General features: G+C 39.5%; 1 protein-coding gene across 1 annotated transcript in view; it reads left to right on the top strand.

Annotated features, from left to right (window-relative positions):
• Nucleotides 1–26,123, top strand: part of LOC121374366 (H/ACA ribonucleoprotein complex subunit DKC1-like) — a 53,768-nt gene that overhangs the window by 18,959 nt on the left and 8,686 nt on the right. Inside the window, exons 7-13 of the mRNA XM_041501471.1 lie at nt 1,984–2,114; nt 6,595–6,738; nt 13,147–13,267; nt 15,381–15,499; nt 18,234–18,337; nt 18,886–18,949; nt 24,220–24,339. Coding sequence (XP_041357405.1) covers nt 1,984–2,114; nt 6,595–6,738; nt 13,147–13,267; nt 15,381–15,499; nt 18,234–18,337; nt 18,886–18,949; nt 24,220–24,339 — 803 coding nt within the window. The remainder of the gene's footprint in view (nt 1–1,983; nt 2,115–6,594; nt 6,739–13,146; nt 13,268–15,380; nt 15,500–18,233; nt 18,338–18,885; nt 18,950–24,219; nt 24,340–26,123) is intronic.

The raw sequence follows: 26,123 nt of genomic DNA, 5'->3' as shown, positions 1-26,123 counted from the left end.
AACATTGTTCTCTCTGTGTTGTATGGTGGGCAGCATGTATCTGATATTGCTGCTGTCCCCGACCATACTAACATTGTGTTCTCCGTGTTGTATGGTGGGCAGCATGTATCTGGTATTGTTGCTGTCCCCGACTGTACTAACACTGTTGTATAGTGGGCAGCATGTATCTGGTATTGTTGCTGTCCTCGACTGTACTAACACTGTTGTATAGTGGGCAGCATGTATCTGGTATTGCTGCTGTCCACGACCGTACTAACACTGTGTCGTATGGTGGGCAGCATGTATCTGGTATTGCTGCTGTCCATGACCGTACTAACACTGTGTCGTATGGTGGGCAGCATGTATCTGGTATTGCTGCTGTCCACAACCGTACTAACACTGTGTTGTATGGTGGGCAGCATGTATCTGGTATTGCTGCTGTCCATGACCGTACTAACACTGTGTCGTATGGTGGGCAGCATGTATCTGGTATTGCTGCTGTCCATGACCGTACTAACATTGTGTTCTCTGTGTTGTATGGTGGGCAGCATGTATCTGGTATTGCTGCTGTCCACGACCGTACTAACATTGTGTTGTATAGTGGGCAGCTGGTATTGCTGCTGTCCCCGACCGTACTAACATTGTGTTCTCTGTGTTGTATGGTGGGCAGCATGTATCTGATATTGCTGCTGTCCCCGACCGTACTAACATTGTGTTCTCTGTGTTGTATGGTGGGCAGCATGTATCTGGTATTGTTGCTGTCCCCGACTGTACTAACACTGTTGTATGGTGGGCAGCATGTATCTGGTATTGTTGCTGTCCCCGACCGTACTAACACTGTGTTGTATAGTGGGCAGCATGTATCTGGTATTGCTACTGTCCCCGACCGTACTAACACTGTGTTGTATAGTGGGCAGCATGTATCTGGTATTGCTGCTGTCCCCGACCATACTAACATTGTGTTCTCTGTGTTGTATGGTGGGCAGCATGTATCTGATATTGCTGCTGTCCCCGACCGTACTAACATTGTTCTCTCTGTGTTGTATGGTGGGCAGCATGTACTGATATTGCTGTGTCCCCGACCTACTAACATTGTGTTCTCTGTGTTGTATGGTGGGCAGGTATCTGGTATTGTTGCTGCGACTGTATCTGGTATGGGCAGCATGCTGCTGTCCCCGACCGTACTAACAGTGGGCAGCATGTGCTACTCCGTACTAACACTGTGTTGTATAGTGGGCAGCATGTATCTGGTATTGCTGCTGTCCCCGACCATACTAACATTGTTCTCTGTGTTGTATGGTGGGCAGCATGTATCTGGTATTGCTGCTGTCCCCGACTGTACTAACATTGTGTTGTATAGTGGGCAGCATGTATCTGGTATTGTTGCTGTCCCCGACTGTACTAACACTGTTGTATGGTGGGCAGCATGTATCTGGTATTGCTGCTGTCCCTGACTGTACTAACATTGTGTTGTATAGTGGGCAGCATGTATCTGGTGTTGCTGTTGTCCCCGACAGTACTAACATTGTGTTCTCTGTGTTGTATGGTGGGCAGCATGTATCTGGTATTGCTGCTGTCCCCGACCGTACTAACACTGTGTTGTATGGTGGGCAGCATGTATCTGGTATTGCTGCTGTCCATGACCGTACTAACACTGTGTTGTATAGTGGGCAGCATGTATCTGGTATTGCTGCTGTCCCCGACCGTACTAACACTGTGTCGTATGGTGGGCAGCATGTATTTGGTATTGCTGCTGTCCCCGACCGTACTAACATTGTGTTCTCTGTGTTGTATAGTGGGCAGCATGTATCTGGTATTGCTGCTGTCCCCGACCATACTAACATTGTGTTCTCTGTGTTGTATGGTGGGCAGCATGTATCTGATATTGCTGCTGTCCCCGACCGTAATAACATTGTGTACTCCGTGTTGTGTAGTGGGCAGCATGTATCTGGTATTGCTGCTGTCCCCGACCGTACTAACATTGTGCTCTCCATATTTGCTCAGGGATATTCTGGGCGAGTTGCGAGGCCGGCACATACATCAGGACAATGTGCGTTCACCTGGGACTCTTCCTCGGAGTCGGAGGTCAGATGCAGGAACTACGTCGGGTCAGATCGGGAATTCAGTCAGAAAAGGTTTGTCCCATGCGAGGTTCAAATTTGTGTTCAGCTCATAATTAATGTGTACATGAAAGCATTGAAACTGCAGTAAATCCTTGAGTTGAGGCCTAGGCTTCTAATTTTAGTTTTGCGATGCTCTAAGACCCGGCCTTTATTCCAGGCAGGCTTCTATTTTTTATTTTTCATGCAACATTTTCTAAAATACAAATATTTTATTTAAAGACAGGGATTCAAGCAGGGCACATAAATCATACTTGGTGCATTTTTTTCAGGCCACTGGATGATGCAGTATACAACTGTTAAATATATATTGGGAATTTTCAGTGATAACATGTAGATAAATTGTTGAAAGAATAACAACTTTAGTTGATTGCCTGTTCCACATTCTTTTGTTTGTAGATTGTGTTTTATTCAAGAATAAGATTATTATATGAACAAACTTTTATTAAGAAAAAACATAAGCTTGTGACGAGTATGACTAGCCATGAACCTATCTAAACTAAAATAGTCGAGCTGAGCGCTCGCCTGAGACGCCTGCGTCATAGGATCATATCACCTCAGTGATCCATTCAGTTGATTAGGTTTTTTTGTTCCAACCAGTGCACCACAACTGGTCAACGGCTGTGGTATGTGCTTTCCTGTCTGCTAATGGAAAAATATAGCGGGTTTCCTCTCTTAGAATATATGTCCAAATTGCCAAATGTTTGACACCCAACAGATGATGATTAATTAATGTGCTTTAGTGGTGGTGGTGTTACACAAAAAAGAAAAGGGGAAGAAAAGAAGCTACAATAGCACAAACATGTCTATTGAAGGGGAAGAGAAGAAGCTACAATAGCACAAACATGTCTATTGAAGGGGAAGAAAAGAAGCTACAATAGCACAAACATGTCTATTAAAGGGGAAGAAAAGAAGCTACAATAGCACAAACATGTCTATTGAAGGGGAAGAGAAGAAGCTACAATAGCACAAACATGTCTATTGAAGGGGAAGAAAAGAAGCTACAATAGCACAAACATGTCTATTGAAGGGGAAGAGAAGAAGCTACAATAGCACAAACATGTCTATTAAAGGGGAAGAAAAGAAGCTACAATAGCACAAACATGTCTATTGAAGGGGAAGAAAAGAAGCTACAATAGCACAAACATGTCTATTGAAGGGGAAGAGAAGAAGCTACAATAGCACAAACATGTCTATTAAAGGGGAAGAAAAGAAGCTACAATAGCACAAACATGTCTATTGAAGGGGAAGAGAAGAAGCTACAATAGCACAAACATGTCTATTGAAGGGGAAGAGAAGAAGCTACAATAGCACAAACATGTCTATTAAAGGGGAAGAAAAGAAGCTACAATAGCACAAACATGTCTATTGAAGGGGAAGAGAAGAAGCTACAATAGCACAAACACGTCTATTGATGGGGAAGAGAAGAAGCTACAATAGCACAAACATGTCTTGAAGGGGAAGAGAAGAAGCTACAATAGCACAAACATGTCTATTGAAGGGGAAGAAAAGAAGCTACAATAGCACAAACATGTCTATTGAAGGGGAAGAGAAGAAGCTACAATAGCACAAACATGTCTATTGATGGGGAAGAGAAGAAGCTACAATAGCACAAACATGTCTTGAAGGGGAAGAGAAGAAGCTACAATAGCACAAACATGTCTATTGAAGGGGAAGAAAAGAAGCTACAATAGCACAAACACGTCTATTGATGGGGAAGAGAAGAAGCTACAATAGCACAAACACGTCTATTGATGGGGAAGAGAAGAAGCTACAATAGCACAAACATGTCTATTGATGGGGAAGAGAAGAAGCTACAATAGCACAAACACGTCTATTGATGGGGAAGAGAAGAAGCTACAATAGCACAAACATGTCTATTGATGGGGAAGAGAAGAAGCTACAATAGCACAAACACGTCTATTAAAGACGGGCCTGTATTTGTTTTGAAACTCTCTCAGACCCAGCTGCTAATCGAAGCAGGTTCGATTTGAGAATTTACTCTATATTTTATAGGTTTATTTATTAATATTTGAAGCATGTTTATTAAATAGATTGCATACATCTCACAATATTGAAATCACTGAGATTATTCTTTCATCAAATCCTCTGATTCTGGTATAACGGACATGCATGTCAAGAACAGTGACAGCAATCCATGTTGCCGTGTCACCAGTAACGGTGTATTGTCTAATTTGTACTGACTGCAGGAAGAAATTATTTATGGTTTCAGCTGTTAATATTGTTAGCTTAATAGGATTGGTTATTTATGTTTTTGGTTTATTGACAGGAATGTTTTCACAGAAGTTCATAATGTCCATCTGATTTTTTATATGCCCATCTATGGGGTCGCATTATAGTATGGCGTTGTCCTCCATACATCCGTGGATCTGTACCTCCATCTGTTAACTTTTTCTTGTCCGGATCATATCTTGCATACACATGCATATAGAACCATCAAACCTCACATGTAGGAACAACTTGGGATGGCAGTGTGTTGCATACTATTTCTAGGTCACTGTGACCTACTTTTCACAGTCTACTGCTCATAACGGTAATTCCTTGTCTGGACCATATCTTGCATACAGATGCATGTATACAGGACCATCAAACATCACATGTGATCGACTTTTCATGGTCTACTGCACATAACAGTAAATCCTTGTCAAGACCATATCTTGCATACAGATGCATACAGGACCATCAAACCTCACATGTAAGAACAACTTGGAATGGCGTTGTGTTGCATACAAGTACTAGGTCACTATGGTCTACTGCACAGAACAGTAAATCCTTCTCCAGATTATATCTTGCATACAGGACACATCAAACCACATGTTGGAACAACTTGGGACGGTGGTTGGTCCAAAACAAACAGTTCATCCATCCCATTTTAATTTCAAATAATTACAGTCAGCGCTCAATTTTTACAGTCGTCCGATCTTCCGTGACGACCCTAATATTCAGTATGGCAACTTAATTTTATGATACTAGTTGCCTGTCGGACAACAAATTTTTTTCTACAGCAAATTGCAAGTTGTATCCCATAATAATGTGCAGTTTCCTTGCCCACAATCGCTTTTAAACTATCGTTATCTAAAGCGTTAGTCAATCAGTCGAAATCACATGGGTTTGTTTGCCACTCGGAACTCCTCAGCCGATCTTGTGAGATATCGGGAAAAATCGTAATCAGCTGAAACATTCTAGTGCGTTCAATTGGAAAATAGCTGACATGTCACCAAATCACAAAAATCTTAAGCAGTTAGGCCTTACGTGTACATGTGTATAACTACAAACATTTAAAAACATTATTTAAAAAAAAACATGGAATAAAACAAAACGATAATATATAACTATTGTAATAGTGTTTTTGTGTGTGCTGTCTTTTATCAGACTCCATTTTGCATTCATCCACCTCTTATCTCTACCTTTTTAATTCACATTTGGACTTAGAAAACCCCCCACCTGAAGTGTGTATCAATTGTGTGTTTTTAACTATATTCTGGTCTTTATCATTACCAAGACAATAGGCATTTACAAATTTAAAATTTCTAATACAAAACCTTTTAAAATATTAAAAAGTGATGTATTTTATTGTCAGACGGTACATATTACATTTTTCAGTGACAACATATTAATTCCAAACCTGTTGGTTGCTGTTTTATTGGAATATAAATATAACTCTATTTTCAAAACACAGATGAAATAGGTAACCAAAATTTTGGAGGGGCAATCTCAATGTGAACCCATACTTGCCCTCTGGGCAAGCAACCAAAATCCTTAAAATTGTGCACTGACAACTGAATCATACCCGTAACATATTCATTATTCATTAATATAGATATGGTTTCCTATCAAACTCCTGATGGGCGTATCATGTACCTCACCGGTACTCTTGTCTTTTATTTAACATTAATGATTAGTTTCTTTTCATTGTCTGAAAACAAAATTCATATCCAAATTAAAAATGTAAGTTTCTAATTCAAAATAACTGCCTTTCTTAGTAGTATATTTGTAAAGAACTAACACAGTATGTTCATATATTCTAAGTTATGTTTGATTGCTGAATTGGTTAGTTTTCTAGTAACTCAACACGCAATCAGCTTATGGTTAAAGATAACTTGCATGTACATGTATCTGCCTTCTCAATGTTGTATTAAAAACATCCTTAAATATATTCTAAATTGTATTTGAGTAAGAATAATTGAGCTGGTCCTAAATCAGGGAACAGATTCGTCATTGATGCTGGTTATTTCTTTATCAGGTTTAATGTATTTTTTTTAATCTGACTATATTCTGAAGTGAAATAAGAATATCAGATTTGTTTCAATTAGTTTGTTAGTTTTAAAGGGTTTTTTGTTGCATAGAACATGTGGATATATGTGTGTTAAGCAGTGATTCATAGCTCCCAACCCCGGAACTGCTATATGATATGGGACAATAAATATTTATTTAAGAAAAGAATAAGAATATCATAGTTTGCTGTTGTTTTCAGGAAGGACTGGTGACGATGCATGACGTGATGGATGCACAGTGGGTGTATGACACCCAGAAAGATGAGTCGTACCTGCGTCGCGTCATCCGACCCCTCGAGGCTCTGCTCACATCTCACAAACGAATCATCATGAAAGACACGGCTGTACGTTACCTTACTGGAGTTGTCAGCACACCAGTGCTGATTTTAAAGCTACAATATCAAGCCTATTTCTATTTCAATACTTATGACAATCAACACTGGGTTAGACAATAAACATTGTGTTAGACAATAAACACTGGGTTAGACAATAAACACTGGGTTCGACAATAAATACTGGGTTGGACAGTAAATACTGGGTTGGACAGTAAACACTGGGTTAGACAATAAACACTGGGTTAGACAGTAAACACTGGGTTTGACAATAACACTGGGTTGGACAGGGTTCGACAATAAAACTGTTGGACAATAAACACTGGGTTAGACAGTAAACACTGTTGGACAATAAACACTATTGGACAGTAAACACTGAGTTGGACAGTAAACACTGAGTTGGACAGTAAACACTGGGTTGGACAATAAACACTGGGTTACACAATAAACACTGGGTTGGATGATAAACACTGAGTTAGACAGTAAACACTGGGTTTGTCCAAAAAACAGGGTTGGACAATAATACTGGGTTGGACAATAAACACTGGGTTGGACAGTAAACACTGGGTTGGACAGTAAACACTGGGTTGGACAATAACATAGGGTTGGACAATAAACACTGGGTTGGACGATAAACACTGGGTTAGACAGTAAACACTGGGTTTGTCAAAAAAACAGGGTTGGACAATAATACTGGGTTGGACAATAAACACTGGGTTGGACGATAAACACTGGGTTGGACGATAAACACTGGGTTGGACAATAACACTGGGTTAGACAATTAACACTGGGTTAGATAGTAACACTGGGTTAGACAATAAACACTGGGTTAGACAATAAACACTGGGTTACACAACAAACACTGGGTTACGCAACAAACACTGGGTTACACAATAAACACTGGGTTAGATGATAAACACTGTTGGACAATAAACACTGGGTTACACAATAAACACTGGGTTACACAATGCATGGTTACTATACAACAGGGTTACACAATACACTGTTACACATGGGTTACACAATAACACTGGGTTACACAATAAACAGCTGGGTTACACACAGGGTTACATAACACTGGGTTACACAATAACACTGGGTTACACACTGTTACCACATAACACTGGGTTACACTGGGTTACACAATAACACTGGGTTACCACAATAACACTGGGTTACACCATAAACATGGGTACAACACTAGATACAACACAGGGTTACACACATAACACTGGTTACACAATAACACTGGGACAATAAACACTGGGTTATAAACACTGGGTTACAAACACTGGGTTACACAATAACACTGGGTTACACATATACACTGTTACTGGGTAACAGCTAGTTACAACACATGGGTTACAACGATAAACACTGGGTTACACTGTTACCACATAACAGGGTTACAACCATGCATGGTTACTATAAACACTAGTTACACCCATACACTGTTACCACATAACACTGGGTTACACATGCATGGTTACTAACACAGCTAGTTACACAATGACACTGGGTTACACATAACAGCTAGTTACACCATGCATGGTTACATAATAACACTGGGTTACACGATAAACACTGGGTTACACTAGTTAAACACTGGGTTACACGATAAACACTGGGTTACACGATAACACTGGGTTACACAATAAACACTGGGTTACACAATAACACTGGGTTACAATAAACACTGGGTTACACAATAAACACTGGGTTACACAATAAACACTGGGTTACACAATAACACTGGGTTACACAATAAACACTGGGTTACACCGATAAACACAGGGTACCACATAACAGCTAGTTACAACACATGGGTTACACAGCTAGTTAACACATAAACACTGTTACACAATTAACACTGGGTTACACATGCATGGTTAAACAACAGGGTTACACAATACACACTGGGTAACACAATAACACCATGCATGGTTACACAATAAACAGGGTTACACAATAACACTGGTTACACACATAACACTGGGTTACACAATAACACTGGGTTAGACAATAGTTACACACTGGGTTACACCATAAACATGGCTACTATACAACAGCTATACAACACAGGGTTACACACATAACACTAGTTACAACCATGCATAACACTGGGTTACACAATAAACACTGGGTTAGACAATAAACACTGGGTTACACAATAACACTGGGTTACACAATAACACTGGGTTACACAATAAACACTGGGTTACACAATAACACAGGGTTACACGATAAACACTGGGTTACACAATAAACACAGGGTTACACTGGGTTAATAACACTGTTACCACATAACACTAGTTACACATGCATGGTTACACAATTAACACTGGGTTACACAATAACACAGGGTTACACAATAACACTGGGTTACACAATAAACACTGGGTTACATAATAACACTGGGTTACACGATAAACACTGGGTTACACGATAACACTGGGTTACACAATAAACACTGGGTTACACAATAACACTGGGTTACACAATAACACTGGGTTACACAATAAACACTGGGTTACACAATAACACTGGGTTACACAATAAACACTGGGTTACACGATAAACACAGGGTTACACGATAAACACAGGGTTACACAATAAACACACAGTTACACAATTAACACTGGGTTACACAATAACACAGGGTTACACAATGACACTGGGTTACACAATAAACACTGGGTTACAACCATACATGGTTAATAACACTGTTACACTACTAACACTGCTACGTTACACGATAAACACTGGGTTACACGATAAACACTGGGTTACACAATAACACTGGGTTACACAATAAACACTGGGTTACACAATAAACACTGGGTTACACAATAAACACTGGGTTACACAATAAACACTGAGTTACACAATAAACACTGGGTTACGCAAATAACACTGGGTTACGCGATAAACACTGGGTTACGCGATAAACACTGGGTTACACGATAAACACTGGGTTACACGATAAACACAGGGTTACACGATAAACACTGGGTTACACGATAAACACTGGGTTACACGATAAACACTGGGTTACACGATAAACACGGTTACACACAGGGTTACACGATAAACACTGGGTTACACGATAAACACTGGGTTACACGATAAACACTGGGTTACACGATAAACACAGGGTTACACAATAAACACAGGGTTACACAATAAACACTGGGTTACACAATAAACACTGGGTTACACAATAACACTGGGTTACACGATAAACACTGGGTTACACAATAACACAGGGTTACACAATAACACTGGGTTACACAATGAACACGGTTGCACAATAAACACTGGGTTGCACAATAACACTGGGTTGGACAATAAACACTGGGTTGGACAATAAACACTGGGTTGGACAATAAACACTGGGTTACACAATAACACTGGGTTGGACAATAAACGTTGAATGATGGAGAAAAAGCTGGTTAGAACATTACCATCAAGTAAATATGACGTACATCTAGGTCAGGAATTTCCCACTGCACGCAGTTTTTCAAAACATTGATGATATTGGATTTTTGGATAAGTGATTACAGCTTTTGCATGAACAATCCGTTTATGTTGATATTTAATTGGTTTTGCATAACCTACAGACGAACAACAAAATCGTTTGTGCCAAATTCTATGCTCTGCAATTTATTTTTTGTTCCACCCGCTAAGCTAAATTTGAAATAATTAAGTCGGGGAATTCTGAATGTTTTTATGTGTGTAGTGTTTCACATTTAAAACATGTTTAAGATAAGATATTGTTTAAAAAAAAAAAAAAAAGTCGGGTATATATTTATTTTGTTGGAGGTTGGATGGAACTCTTGCTATGGCTGAAATTCAGGACAGGCACTTTAATTTCTGAACAGCGTATGATTTTGTGCACATAGCGAAATGATCAAATGGAATGTGTAACTACATGTATGTTACTAAACTTTTTCGAGACTTATAAACACAGTTTCAATTTTGTATCACTGCAGTGCTGACTTTGTATCAACTGCGAGGGGTGGGATGTAGCCCAGTGGTAAAGCACTTGCTTGATGAACGATCGGTTTGGGCTATTTCTTGTTCCAGCCAGTGCTCCACAACTGGTGTAACAAAGGCTGTGGTATGTACTATCCTGTCTGTGGGATGGTGCATGTAAAAGATCCCTTGCTGCTAATTGAAAAGAGTAGCCCATGAAGTGGCGACAGCGGGTTTCCTCTCTCAATACATGTGTGGTCCGACGCCATATAACCGTAAATAAAATGTGTTGAGTGCGTCGTTAAATAAAACATTTCCTTCCTTCCAACGGGAGATTATAAAATGAGGCTGCATTTGATGAGTGTTGTTACATCGTAGGGTTTCCACGAGGTATAAATAATGGGTATGTCAATTATAATATGAGGCTGCATTTGATGAGTATTATTACAGCGTAGGGTTTCCACGAGGTATAAATAATACGTATGTCAATTATAATATGAGGCTGCATTTGATGAGTGTTGTTTGAGGGTTTCCACGAGTATAAATATACGTATGTCAATTATAATATGAGGCTGCATTTGATGAGTGTTTTACATCAGGGTTTCCGAGGTATGTCAATTATAATATGAGGCTGCATTTGATGAGTGTTATTACATCATAGGGTTTCCACGAGGTATAAATAATACGTATGTCAATTATAATGTATGAGGCTGCATTTGATGAGTGTTATTACATCGGTCAATTATAATATGAGGCTGCATTTGATGAGTGTTGTTACATCGGAGGGTTTCCACGAGGTATAAATAATACGTATGTCAATTATTATATAAGGCTGCATTTGATGAGTGTTGTTACATCGGAGGGTTTCCACGAGGTATAAATAATACGTATGTCAATTATTATATGAGGCTGCATTTGATGAGTATTATTACAGCGTAGGGTTTCCACGAGGTATAAATAATACGTATGTCAGTTATAATATGAGGCTGCATTTGATGAGTATTATTACAGCGTAGGGTTTCCACGAGGTATAAATAATACGTATGTCAGTTATAATATGAGGCTGCATTTGATGAGTATTATTACAGCGTAGGGTTTCCACGAGGTATAAATAATACGTATGTCAGTTATAATATGAGGCTGCATTTGATGAGTATTATTACAGCGTAGGGTTTCCACGAGGTATAAATAATACGTATGTCAGTTATAATATGAGGCTGCATTTGATGAGTATTATTACAGCGTAGGGTTTCCACGAGGTATAAATAATACGTATGTCAGTTATAATATGAGGCTGCATTTGATGAGTGTTGTTACATCGGAGGGTTTCCACGAGGTATAAATAATACGTATGTCAATTATTATATGAGGCTGCATTTGATGAGTGTTGTTACATCGGAGGGTTTCCACGAGGTATAAATAATACGTATGTCAATTATTATATGAGGCTGCATTTGATGAGTGTTATTACATCGTAGGGTTTCCACGAGGTATAAATAATACGTATGTCAATTATAATATGAGGCTGCATTTGATGAGTGTTGTTACATCGTAGGGTTTCCACGAGGTATAAATAATACGTATGTCAATTATAATATGAGGCTGCATTTGATGAGTGTTATTACATCATAGGGTTTCCATGAAGTATAAATAATATAATATGATACAAAATTTAAATTAAAAAGCTCCCCAACGTCAAACTGTTTACGTTGTAAAGAAACCGAAAATGTATCTTACTATTTGTTACACTGTGAGAAATATAATGAAGAAAGACAAATACGTAATGAAACAAATGGCTGATTTGGGGTTGGAAATGACAAAACAAAACCTTTTAAACCCACCGAAGTATTGTAAAAGCAAGGTGATCCTTAACCATATGTCTGATGTCATAACCGTAAATAAAATGTCTTGAGTGCGTTGTTAAATAAAACATTCCTTTTATATCGACTGCGATTCTGATTTCAATTGGATACATTGCATCTTTCACGCATCGGCAGTCTAGGCTTATTTTCTTTAAAAAAAGTGATTTCTTTTTAAAACATTTTCTGATGAACGATTACAGCTTTTCAGGGATGTGAGAGCTACGTGGAAACGTGTAAATGCACTTTTCTATTTCGTTAAATTAAAAAAACGACGTGCAAACAAAAAACAAAAGTAGTATCGCACGATCGCAAGTAGTATTCCCGCGCAATACATTCCCTTGGCTGGATTTCGTCAGCTTCGCTGCGATTGGCCAAGTTTGTCTAATCCAGGATATGCTATTTGAAAGCCTTTATTCCCCTTGGGAAGAAAGAAGGTGAGCAGTACGCTTAACTGACAAGACGAAGAACAAAATCTTTTGTGCCAAATTTTATGCACTGTTATGGTGCTAAGATCATATTACATTTGTGTATAAATTTGTTTTTGTTTTGACAAAATGTGATGGTAAGTGTTCACTGTTTTCAGGTAAATGCTATATGTTACGGTGCTAAGATCATGCTGCCGGGCGTGTTACGGTATGAAGATGGAATTGAAGTAGATGAAGAGATCGTCATAATTACAACCAAGGGAGAAGCTATTGCTCTTGGTGAGAAACGGTTTTACTTTTTATGAGCTTTATAATCTGTTATATTAATCTAATTTAATTTATTTAAAACAAAATAGTTTTTAAGGTTAACTTAATAAAGTAATGTTAAAACCAGACCAGAAAAAATGGTTTGCCAAGTTGTAGTCGAATATCAGGAGATTATGTATGTTTTTATTTCCAATGATGGTGGTTTTATTTTTAAATATACTCTTCAAAAAAAGAAACGCAAAAGGGTACAAATGGGTTATAACTCCGATTTTATGTTTCCTACCGGTTCATGCTTTGTGAATATAAGGTCATTGCATGTCCCAAACACATTCCCACGGTTACATTCGATAAAACGCAGCTACTGTACAATAAAGTTCCAAAATGTGAATATTCGCAAAAACGCAGCCACGTGCAAACCATGTCACCACTGCACGTGCGTTGTCTGCACGTGCAACATGAACACCGACAGTATAAAAGTGCAGGGTGTTCGCTTGCCTGGCCTCTGTATCTGGCCGACAGTTGACAATCCAGGACATGCCACGTCTCAGTGAACCGCAGAGAAACAATGCCATCGGCCGACTAGACGCAGGCGAATCCAGAACGGCCGTTGCCAGGGCATTCCATGTGTCCCCAAGCACCATCTCCAGACTGGGGGACCGTTACCAGCAACATGGATCAACACGTGACCTCCCTAGATCCGGTCGACCACGGGTCACTACCCCTGGGCAGGACCGCTACATCCGGGTACGCCACCTTCGGGAACGATTGACTACTGCCACCTCCACAGCCGCAGCAATACCAGGTTTGCGCAGGATATCCGACCAGACCGTACGGAACCGCCTACGTGAGGTAGGAATTCGTACCAGACGTCCAGTTCGAGGTGTCATCTTAACACCACAACACCGTCGACTCCGACTGCAGTGGTGCCAGATTCATCGACAATGGCCTCAACTGCGATGGAGACGGGTGTGGTTCAGTGACGAGTCCCGATTTCTGCTCCGACGTCATGATGGAAGATGTCGCGTGTATAGGCGTCGTGGTGAACGTTATGCGGCAAACTGCGTGCAGGAAGTGGACAGATTCGGCGGGGGTAGTGTCATGGTGTGGGCAGCCATCTCACACACTGGCAGAACTGACCTGGTCCACATGCAGGGCAACCTGAATGCACAGGGCTACATTGACCAGATCCTCCGGCCACACATCGTTCCAGTTATGGCCAACGCCAACGCAGTGTTCCAACATGACAACGCCAGGCCTCACACAGCACGTCTCACAACGGCTTTCCTACAGAACAACATTAATGTCCTTCCTTGGCCATCGATATCACCGGATTTGAACCCAATTGAGCATCTATGGGACGAGTTGGACCGACGCCTCCGACAGCAACAACCACAGCCACAGACCCTGCCCGAGCTGGCAGCAGCCTTGCAGGCCGAGTGGGCCACCATCCCCCGGGATGTCATCCGTACTCTGGTTGCTTCAATGGGCAGGCGGTGCCAGGCAGTTGTCAACACACGCGGAGGCCACACCCGGTATTGACTCCAGATGACCTTGACGGTGTGTCCTATCTCTTACTCACAATGGACTAGAGTGAATTGTGAACAATCCTGCAACATTTGGTAATTATCGGACTCACCATTCAATAATTAAATCAATTCTCCAAATGTTACGACAATGTGGTTTTGCGTTTCTTCTTTTGAAGAGTATATATTGAATTTTTTTTTGGAAAATCCTGCTTTAGATTTCTTTTTGGTTGAAAAAAAGAAAAAATACCATTGATTGTGATCTGTGATTGTTGTTTGTGATCTGTGACTGTGATTATTGTTTGTGATATGTGACTGTGATTGTTGTGATGTGATCTGTGACTGTGATTGTAGTTTGTGATCTGTGACTGTGATTGTTGTGATGTGATCTGTGACTGTGATTGTTGTTTGTGATCTGTGACTGTGATTATTGTTTGTGATCTGTGACTGTGATTGTTGTGATGTGATCTGTGACTGTGATTGTAGTTTGTGATCTTTGACTATGATTGCTGTGATTGTTGTGTTTGTGATTGTAATCTGTGATTGTTGTGTTTGTGATCTGTGATTGTTGTGTTTGTGACTGTGATCTGTGACTGTTTCAGCTATTGGTCAGATGACGACGGCGGTGATGTCGTCGTGTGATCACGGGGTGGTTGCCAAGATCAAGCGAGTGATCATGGAGCGTGACACGTACCCCAGGAAGTGGTGTCTCGGACCAGTCGTACGTTTAACTCTTATTATTCACCTCTTTATACATGTGCTTTATCCTCCTCGTACGTTCTAACTCTTAATGCTTTATTCACCTGTTTATACATGTTCTTTATCCTTCTCAACATACGTTCTAACTCTTAATGCTTTATTCACCTCTTTATACATGTTCTTTATCCTCCTCGTACGTTCTAACTCTTAATGCTTTATTCACCTCTTTATACATGTTCTTTATCCTCTTCGTACGTTCTAACTCTTAATGCTTTATTCACCTCTATACATGTTCTTTATCCTCTTCGTACGTTCTAACTCTTAATGCTTTATTCACCTCTTTATACATGTTCTTTATCCTCTTCGTATGTTCTAACTCTTAATGCTTTATTCACCTCTTTATACATGTTCTTTATCCTCCTCATACGTTCTAACTCTTAATGCTTTATTCACCTCTTTATACATGTTCTTTATCCTTCTCAATGTACGTTCTAACTCTTAATGCTTTATTCACCTCTTTATACATGTTCTTTATCCTCTTCGTACGTTCTAACTCTTAATGCTTTATTCACCTCTTTATACATGTTCTTTATCCTTAATGTACGTTCTAACTCTTAATGCTTTATTCACCTCTTTATACATGTTCTTTATCCTTCTCAACATACATTCTAACTCTTAATGCTTTATTCACCTCTTTATACATGTTCTTTATCCTTAACGTACGTTCTAACTCTTAATGCTTTATTCACCTCTTTATACATGTTCTTTATCCTTCTCAACATACATTCTAACTCTTAATGCTTTATTCACCTCTTTATACATGTTCTTTATCCTCTTCGTACGTTCTAACTCTTAATGCTTTATTCACCTCTTTATACATGTTCTTTATCCTCCTCGTACGTTCTAACTCTTAATGCTTTATTCACCTCTTTATACATGTTCTTTATCCTCTTCGTACGTTCTAACTCTTAATGCTTTATTCACCTCTTTATACATGTTCTTTATCCTCCTCATACGTTCTAACTCTTAATGCTTTATTCACCTCTTTATACATGTTCTTTATCCTTCTCAATGTACGTTCTAACTCTTAATGCTTTATTCACCTCTTTATACATGTTCTTTATCCTCCTCGTACGTTCTAACTCTTAATGCTTTATTCACCTCTTTATACATGTTCTTTATCCTCCTCGTACGTTCTAACTCTTAATGCTTTATTCACCTCTTTATACATGTTCTTTATCCTCTTCGTACGTTCTAACTCTTAATGCTTTATTCACCTCTTTATACATGTTCTTTATCCTCCTCGTACGTTCTAACTCTTAATGCTTTATTCACCTCTTTATACATTTCTTTATCCTCCTCGTACGTTCTAACTCTTAATGCTTTATTCACCTCTTTTTACATTTCTTTATCCTCCTCGTACGTTCTAACTCTTAATGCTTTATTCACCTGTTTATACATGTTCTTTATCCTCCTCATACGTTCTAACTCTTAATGCTTTATTCACCTCTTTATACATGTTCTTTATCCTCCTCGTACGTTCTAACTCTTAATGCTTTATTCACCTCTTTATACATGTTCTTTATCCTCCTCGTACGTTCTAACTCTTAATGCTTTATTCACCTCTTTATACATGTTCTTTATCCTCTTCGTACGTTCTAACTCTTAATGCTTTATTCACCTCTTTATACATGTTCTTTATCCTCCTCGTACGTTCTAACTCTTAATGCTTTATTCACCTCTTTATACATGTTCTTTATCCTCCTCATACATTCTAACTCTTAATGCTTTATTCACCTCTTTATACATGTTCTTTATCCTCCTCGTATGTTCTAACTCTTAATGCTTTATTCGCCTCTTTATACATGTTCTTTATCCTCCTCATACATTCTAACTCTTAATGCTTTATTCACCTCTTTATACATGTTCTTTATCCTTCTCAATGTACGTTCTAACTCTTAATGCTTTATTCACCTCTTTATACATGTTCTTTATCCTCCTCATACGTTATAACTCTTAATACTTTATTCTAACTCTTAATACTTTATAACTTTATAACAGTAACTTTATAACAGTAAATCCTTGTTCGGGCCATATCTTGCATACAGATGCATACAGGATCATCAAATCTTGCATGTAGGAACAACTTGGGATGGTGGTGTGTCACATACAGTTACTAAGTCTCTGAATAATTTGTCTATATTCTGAACATCATATGATTTTCCATCAAACTCCTGATGGACATATCATGTACCTCACTGGTACTCTTGATCACAAAGTTGTCCCTGAAATTTAGGACATACAAAAATTTGTTGTGCCAGGTAGGAGACATGTATTGCTTTAGCAGTACTATCAGGATACTTAATTCCCTACTGGTCCAACCGGAGGGGACGATAGGTTTCATCTCCATCCTTCTGTCTGTCCATCCCTCATAGTTTTCCAGATGGGTTTTTTCACAATGCCTTAAGATAATGAGTTGAAATGGTTTTATATAGCTTTATCATATTCTGTTACAGATCAAGTTTTAACTTTTATGGCGATTTAACTCTTGGTCTTTAGCCTTTGTTTTGCAATGCCTCAAGATATTGAGCTGAAATTTTGTGTATAGCTTTATGATGTTCTGTTACACATTATGTCGATTTACCCATTGTTTACAGAGTTACGATCCTTCAAGTTAGGAGATTAAAATAAAATGTTGTGCTCGGTAGGGGATATGTATTGCTGTAGCAGTACTCGCATAATGCTTGTTATTTCAGGCATCACTGAAGAAAAAGATGATAAAAGATGGTCTTTTAGATGACCATGGTAAGCCGAACGACAAAACTCCCACAGACTGGAAGAAGTCGTACTTAGATTTCAAGTAAGTTTGTTGTCAATTGGTGAGGTTTGAATCTGTAAGTTAAATCTACATGGGTTTAGAAAAACTGTATAAAAAGAAATTGAAGTTTGTCCCCTACAACACATCCAAAATCTTTAATCACTGGTATATTATAAAGGCCATGCTATGTGCTGTCCTGTCTATGGGAAAGTGCATATAAAAGAGTCCTTGCCAGTTTTGCCATGACCAAAAAAGGGGAGCTGAAGATCACCCTCCTGAAATGGTGCCAGGCGAACAATCAAATGCATTAAAATGTTTTTTCTTCTCAGCCAGTGCACCATGACTGTGGTATGTGCTATCCTGTCTGTGGGATGGTGCATGTAAAATGTAAAAGATCCCTTGCTACTAATGGAAAAATGTAGCGGGTTTTCTCTCAAGGACTGTGCATCATACTTGTATGTCAGAATTGCAAATGGTTGACATCCAATAGCCGATGATTAATAAATCAATATGCTTTATGGTGACGTTAAACAAAACAATATATATGATATTTATATTGCCTGTTTTATGTGTTTTTGTTTTGTTTACAGTGTAAAGAAACCGACCGAGTCTGGTGATGGAGTAGCTATAAAACAAGAACCACAAACACCTAAAGTAAGTATGCCATTCTCATTCGACAGCCCTGTTATAAATCGTCGAGACATGAATCTATTAACAGAATCTATCACTGTTGTCAGGAGTAGATACGGCAATTCCTCCCCAAGGGACACATTTTGTGACTGTCACTGTTTATTGAGGGCTTATCTACACCTCACAACAGAAACAGATTCTTTTTTCTTGCCTATTTAATTACAGTAACAAAACATTAATTTTATGACCTACGGTTTGTTTATTCTTGAATGATTCATAAACACTTCACCTACAAACTCATTTAATTGTTGGTGGAAAAATATAGTCCAAATTATGCAACATTAAAATGTTACAACTATAAATATCGAGATGAAAATAGTAATTTATTTACATACTTTAAAAACAGTGACTCAATGTGAAATGGCTAATTGGGGAATAAGTAATTGCACAATTCTGAGAAACATTAGTTATGACATCAGGCAGGTTTATCGAGCACCATTCTAATTCAGTCCAGTGGGCAAGAAAATCTAACATACAAGGCCATTTGGAGAGTTTCCCATCATTCTGACTACTGCTCCCCTTTTGATTTGAGCTGCTCACTGACTTCTGTGTACTTGGCCGATGATGCACTTCGCAAGGATCTGTTTGTACTCCAGTCCAGTCGACTACTGTACACACACAGAACTGTCAACCTTTAGTCAAGACGAAGCAGGATGTGTGTGTTGAAAAAGCAGGAGATCTTGTCAAAAAGCAGGAGATTTTTTAAATTTACACAATTTAAAACAAGTTTTTAAAAAAGTATTACAATAAGTTACGTGAACACTACATAATGGCATGTAGGCCTATAAGTCTTGTCAACCGTAGATCTTGGCATTAAAAAAAATAATAAACTAAATAAAATAATTAATTTAACAAAAATTATAAACACACTTTGTGCAGAAAAAAAAAGTACTGACCATCAAGTAGTGTAAACAAAGTGTATACGAAGTGTATTAGCCATGTAGTTAAATATGATAACAACAGAACCATCACACATTTCATCGGTGCACATGTTTACAAAATATCATCAGTTTCCGGAATGACTGGGCCATTGAATGGTTGTTTCACTGAATGCACCTTACTAGTAGAATTATGTGACCATGTACAAGTTGCAGAGAAGACTGGTCTGGTGTTCTTTCCATCACAAAAGATGTGGCAAACTTTGGCATTATTTGTGACACCCAAATAATGACTTGGCTATTGTTAAGCAATTAAAGCTAAACTCTGTCAGTGAGTCGTTATCAGTTCCAGCAATCTACATTGCATGCTTGACCATTCTGTCACAATTGACTGACCTTCACACTGCGGTCCGACTGATTGGTGTCTAACTATATAGCGATACTTTTAGTGACGATCCGTAAATAACAGGGTGTTTGTTTCTTGTTCTTGTTTTTTAACAATCCAACCAATTCAGGCACGTGTGCTGGGAGTTCAAAAATTTAACAGCTTCGTATTTATCAGCAAGTGACAAATCGCTGCTTTTGCGTTTAACAGACATAACGTACACTGCATCTAATGAAAAAATGAAAAACCCTTTCTCAGTCACATTTATTAAATACATGTGATGACCACCTATGATGATTGATTTCTAAACCTTTAATTACTAAAGCATCCCAATATAAAGTAATTAATATAGAACAATGATTGCTCTGAACCTGACAATCGATTACAGCTTCAAAAGTTGAGCTCGCACATGCGTACAAGCACACATGCAGTACTTCTTACTAGTCAGACCAGCCTCGGTGGCGTCGTGGTTAGGCCATCGGTCTACAGGCTGGTAGGTACCGGTTTGGATCCCAGTCGAGGCATGGAATTTTTAATCTAGATGCCGACTCCAAACCCTGAGTGAGTGACTCCGCAAGGCTCAATGGGTAGGTGTAAACCACTTGCACCAACCAGTGATCCATAACTGGTTCAACAAAGGCCATGGTTTGTGCTATCTTGCCTGTGAGAAGTGCAAATAAAAGATCCCTTGCTGCCTGTCGTAAAAGAGTAGCCTATGTGGCAACTGGGTTTCCTAAAAAAAACCTGTCAGAATGACCATATGTTTGCGTCCAATAGCCGATAAGATAAAAAATCAATGTGTTCTAGTGGCGTTGTTAAATAAAACAAACTTTGCTTTTGCTTATAAATCAATGTGAATCCCAACTGGAGATTCTGTGTTGGTAGCAGTAGTCACCTTCCCTGGTTGACCATCCATCCGAGGCAGTGCAAGAACTGAAGTATATAGCTGACTTGGCCCGCTAACTTCGTCTTGCTCTGGCATGTCAAAAGACAGTCGTCCAGGCATGGGTTAAATGATATACCCTGCTGATGGAGAACTCGCGACATCAGAGCTGTTATTCTTGTGAACAGCCAAGGAGCTACCGAAATGCCAAACGGCAGAACCATCCACTCGTAGTGCACTCCCTGCAGCACAAACCTGAGATATTTGTGGTAGGCTGGATGGATAGGCACGTGGAGGTAGGCATCCTTGATGTCCAGTGACGCTAACCAGCCGTTTGGTTGAATGACGGTTCTCACATCATGGACTGTGAACATCTTGAACTGCGGTGGAGGTTCGAGATGATGTAAGTTGAAGTACTCCAGATTGTGAATCATTCTGATGTTGGTTGAATCTTTCTTGCGAACCAGAAAGATTTCTGAGTAAAACCTCGGAGATTGGTGCTGCATCGATATCTTCCATACCTCTCACTTCTCGACCAGTTTGTTTACTGTGTCTTGCAAGACCATCACATAGGAATCTGAATGGCAGGCTTCCCTTGGTGATGTGGTCAAAGATGGTGGGGAAGACAGTTGCAGCCGATAACCATGTCGTAATATCCCTGTTACAAACACGTCGTTGCAGAGGTGTTCCCAATTCCTCCAATACCTCTGCAGTCAACCTCCGACATTGGACGGTTCGACCAGTGTAGGACACTCCGGAAGTGTGAGTTGATAATCGTTGTTCAATGGATAATCGAGGGACGGGTGAAGGTCGTGATAATGTGAGGAGTCCTGGGTGTGATGGCTGGCGTCAACGTCGGGGAGGCTTGCCTTGGGATCGATTCCCCGATCCGGCAGACTTCCTTGGTGTAGGTTGTCCACGAAAAGGCTGCCGCTTATAAGGAGTGCTTTTCTATTTTTTCGACACAGTTAACGAAGGAAATGAAAATTTCCTTTTAGACGACTCCAAAGTTGAAATCAACTGCAAGGGTTTTCACGGTCCCAATTGATTGTTGCGCCTTTTCATTATCCGTCATCACATCAGCAACCTTCTCAGCAAACAGCTTAGAAGACGACCACGGTTGAGACAGCAGTATCTTTTTATGAGCATCATCTTTAAACAAGATGTCCGCCTCTGATGCTTTAAGATGGTGGAAGTAGATGTGATCATCGACGTCATCATCACAGTCATCTTAGCTGACTGTTGTAGGAGTGCATAACCTTTGCCATCCTTCACTTGTGAAGCTAGAGCAGCCAAAAACACATCTAAATACGATAAAACGTAGAGCAGCTGTCGTTGAGTAGTATCGATAGCTGTTAGTCCGTTCTGGAATTTCCACCATCGAGGGAGGTTTGCTAAGTCGAGATGCGTCAGAATCCAAGTCCGGAGCTTGATAGGCATGTTAAAGACAGGATAGGAATAACTATGTCACAGAGGTAATGCCAACGGTGAAGCTGTCTCCGCAAAAACTGCATCCAACTCCGCGTTGACCCTGGCGATCATCGTGGCCACAGCAAGAGATTTAATATTGTAATAACAACATCTTCTGGGGCTGCGATGACCAGCAACAGACGAAGTAGATCTGCGATGACCTGAGGTAGGGTCCTTGGTTGGCCTAGACACTGTAGCACCCATCGATGCGGTAGCCGTGGTCACCGTCGCAGATACCGAGTAGTAACTGGTACCATCACGGTAGATACTGGTCCCGGTGAAGAAACCGTTGCTGGAACTGACACTGCAATAGTAGTAGTGTGCAGCGAAGCGATAGTTTCCTGAACCATGCTAGGTAGGAGAGACTTGAGCACTTCAGCAACAGACTCCAAAATCAATGTGGCCAGAGGAGAAGCCGACAGAACAGGATCCGTCTTCTTGGCCCACTGGGCCAGCACCTTCAGGTAATTGTCGAATTCAACAGGCCCGAGAGGCAGACAGAGCAGACAACGTGACTCTACATTGCAAGGCGACCAACACCCGGGACAGATATCATGGGGGTATCCCTCCGCCAAAAACTTCCTGCATTTTTAGTACAGGAACGAACAACTCTAGTAGAGCTAGTATCCGACATTCTCAACACTCTGTAATGAGAAAGTAAACACATAAAAGTGTACAAATCAGGTAAACAAGAAGGCGCCATTTTTAAAACGGCGACCGACAAGCTAAACATGACAAAAATAGAATTTCATATAACACTTAAAATAAAGTGATTACAACAAAAATAATGGTATAGTAGCAAGGTAATAACATTAAAGAATGTGTCACCACAATAAATCGAAACATAAACCATAGTAATAAAACAGATGGCTCAGATTATGACAGAGCAAAATAAAGACCGTCTGAACCATAGAAGTGAAGGAAAAAGAAGGAAGTTAGTCACGTGACCGGAACAGGAAGGGGTACACAGTAGAAGAATTTAGGCCATACATTGGCTGTTGGGATGTTCGGACCAGTCTACTAACCATAAGGAATATGCACTAGTAGTTATGAGGACAGGTGATGTTGAAAAGAAATAAATTCCCATGCAAAAAATTAGCTTTTAATCAAAATATTTCTTCCAGTCCTTTCAAAGTTAATATAATTTGTAAACGTGATACAAGCCTACAAGATCATTTTGTGTAAACTACAGGTATTTATGGTAATCGGGCCATAGGATTCTGAGCTTCATGGAAAACACTTTTTCACTTCCATGCCGTGTGATTATGGGAACCCATCGGAAACTTTTTAAAATATGTATATATACATGTATGTATTATTTTTTCATATATTATGTTTTTTCTTGAATAGTCATACTTGATCTAATACTCATGACAGACGGAATTTCGTTTCCATGCATTTATCGACGTGGGGCTGGAAATGATTGTTTTTGTGAAATCCAAGCACATGAAATTTAGGTTCTCCATTTCATTACATAAATAAATTAGTGTAAAAATGACAAATAGGTTATGTAAAACTAGACTTGCTCATTGGGCAATTGGCAGACGCTTGTGATAGTTGCTTTGAAAGTTAGTTCTTTTGTAATATGAAAAAATAAACTGCCATTTTGTTAATTTAGAGGAAACACGAGACAAGTTCCAGTAGTTCTGATGATTCGTCAGCTGTTGCCGTCACGCCATCAACAGACAAAAAGAAAAAGAAGAAGAAGAGAAAGGAAGAAGAAGACAAATCTGCAGTGGTTAGTAGACATAAAATACTACACTTGTTTTCACTAGATACAAGTTTTATGAAATGGCATTGGTCTGAACAGATGTGTGAACTGTCCATGGTACTGGACCGAACAAAAATGAGGTCAGATATCATTGGAGATTCACAAGTTTCCTAAAAATGATACGTAGCAAACATTAATGTGGTAGTTTTATGTAACATAAAGTAGTGTTTTCCCTAGCTTGTTTTAGCATGGTGCAGCACCATGCCTCAGTAGTCTAGCACCATCTTGCCTCAATCAGTGCCATGCTGCCCTGAGATTAAACAAGCCTTTTTCAGTAATTAATTCTAAAATTGACTTTATAAAACACCCAAAAATTTATTATTAATTAATAAAATATACCTCTTATCATTAATTAATTAAAGCAAGCACATAAATTACATTGTTTATTTTAATTAATTTTTGTGTATTTTTAATGAAAAACAAGTGCTCCGAAAATGGTGACGTTCACCTGGTGGGTTATAAAATATTTTACTATCCCCTGATGATCATATAGTAGTGTTGCAACAATGTTGTATATACTTGTGGGAAACATCTGTGGGCTTTTATTTCATGGGTTTCGAGGGTAAGTAGGCAGCCTTGAAAACATGAAACCTTAAATATTTCTGAAAATATTAACAAATTCTATGAAAAACATTAATTGTGATCACCATAATAAAGAGACAATTTTCCTCAGTAGTATTTATGGTACCAGGCACAGATGACAGAGAACAAGGGAATATTGTATTGCAGACACCAGCTTGTTACTTTCTTACAGTAAAATGGGTACATGTTGGTATCTGCACCATGCTGGTTTAATAAGCCAGCTTACTATATGAGTATGAACGAACGTGTCAAGCTCCAGTTATGCACTACACCGTCTAACTTGGAAACATGTCAAGCTCCAATTATACACTACACCGTCTAACTTGGAAACATGTCAAGCTCCAATTATACACTACACCATCTGACTTAGAAACGTGTCAAGCTCCAATTATACACTACACCATCTGACTTGGAAACATGTCACCGGCCTCGGTGGCATCGTGGTTAGGCCATTGGTCTACAGGATCCCAGTCGAGACAGGGGATTTTTAATCCAGATGCCGACTCTAAACCCTGAATGAGTGCTCCGCAAGGCTCAATGGGTAGGTGTAAACCACTTGCACCGACCAGTGATCCATAACTGGTTCATCAAAGGCCATGGTTTGTGCTATCCTGCCTGTGGGAAGCGCAAATAAAAGATCCCTTGCTGCTAATCGGAAAGAGTAGCCCATGTAGTGGCGACAGCGGGTTTCCTCTCAAAATCTGTGTGGTCTTTAACCATATGTCTGACGCCATATAACCGTAAATAAAATGTGTTGAGTGCGTCGTTAAATAAGAACATTTCTTTTTCTTTGGAAACATGTCAAGCTCTGATTATACACTACACCGTCTGACTTGGAAACATGTCAAGTTCCAATTATACACTACACCATCTGACTTGGAAACATATCAAGCTCCAATTATACACTACACCGTCTGACTTAGAAACGTGTCAAGCTCCAATTATACACTACACCGTCTGACTTGGAAACGTGTCAAGCTCCGATTATACACTATACCGTCTGACTTGGAAGGAACTGTTTTATTTAACGACGCATTCAACACATTTTATTTACGGTATTATGGCGTCAGACATGGTTACGGACCACACAGATATCAAGGGAGGAAACCCGCGTCACCACTTCCTGGGCTACTCTTTTCGATTAGCAGCAAGGGATCTTTTATATGCAC

The sequence above is a fragment of the Gigantopelta aegis genome, chromosome 1 (genome assembly GCF_016097555.1).
Source record: "Gigantopelta aegis isolate Gae_Host chromosome 1, Gae_host_genome, whole genome shotgun sequence".
NCBI classification, from domain to species: Eukaryota; Metazoa; Mollusca; class Gastropoda; order Neomphalida; family Peltospiridae; genus Gigantopelta; species Gigantopelta aegis.
This window is presented reverse-complemented; position numbering and strand designations above follow the sequence as displayed.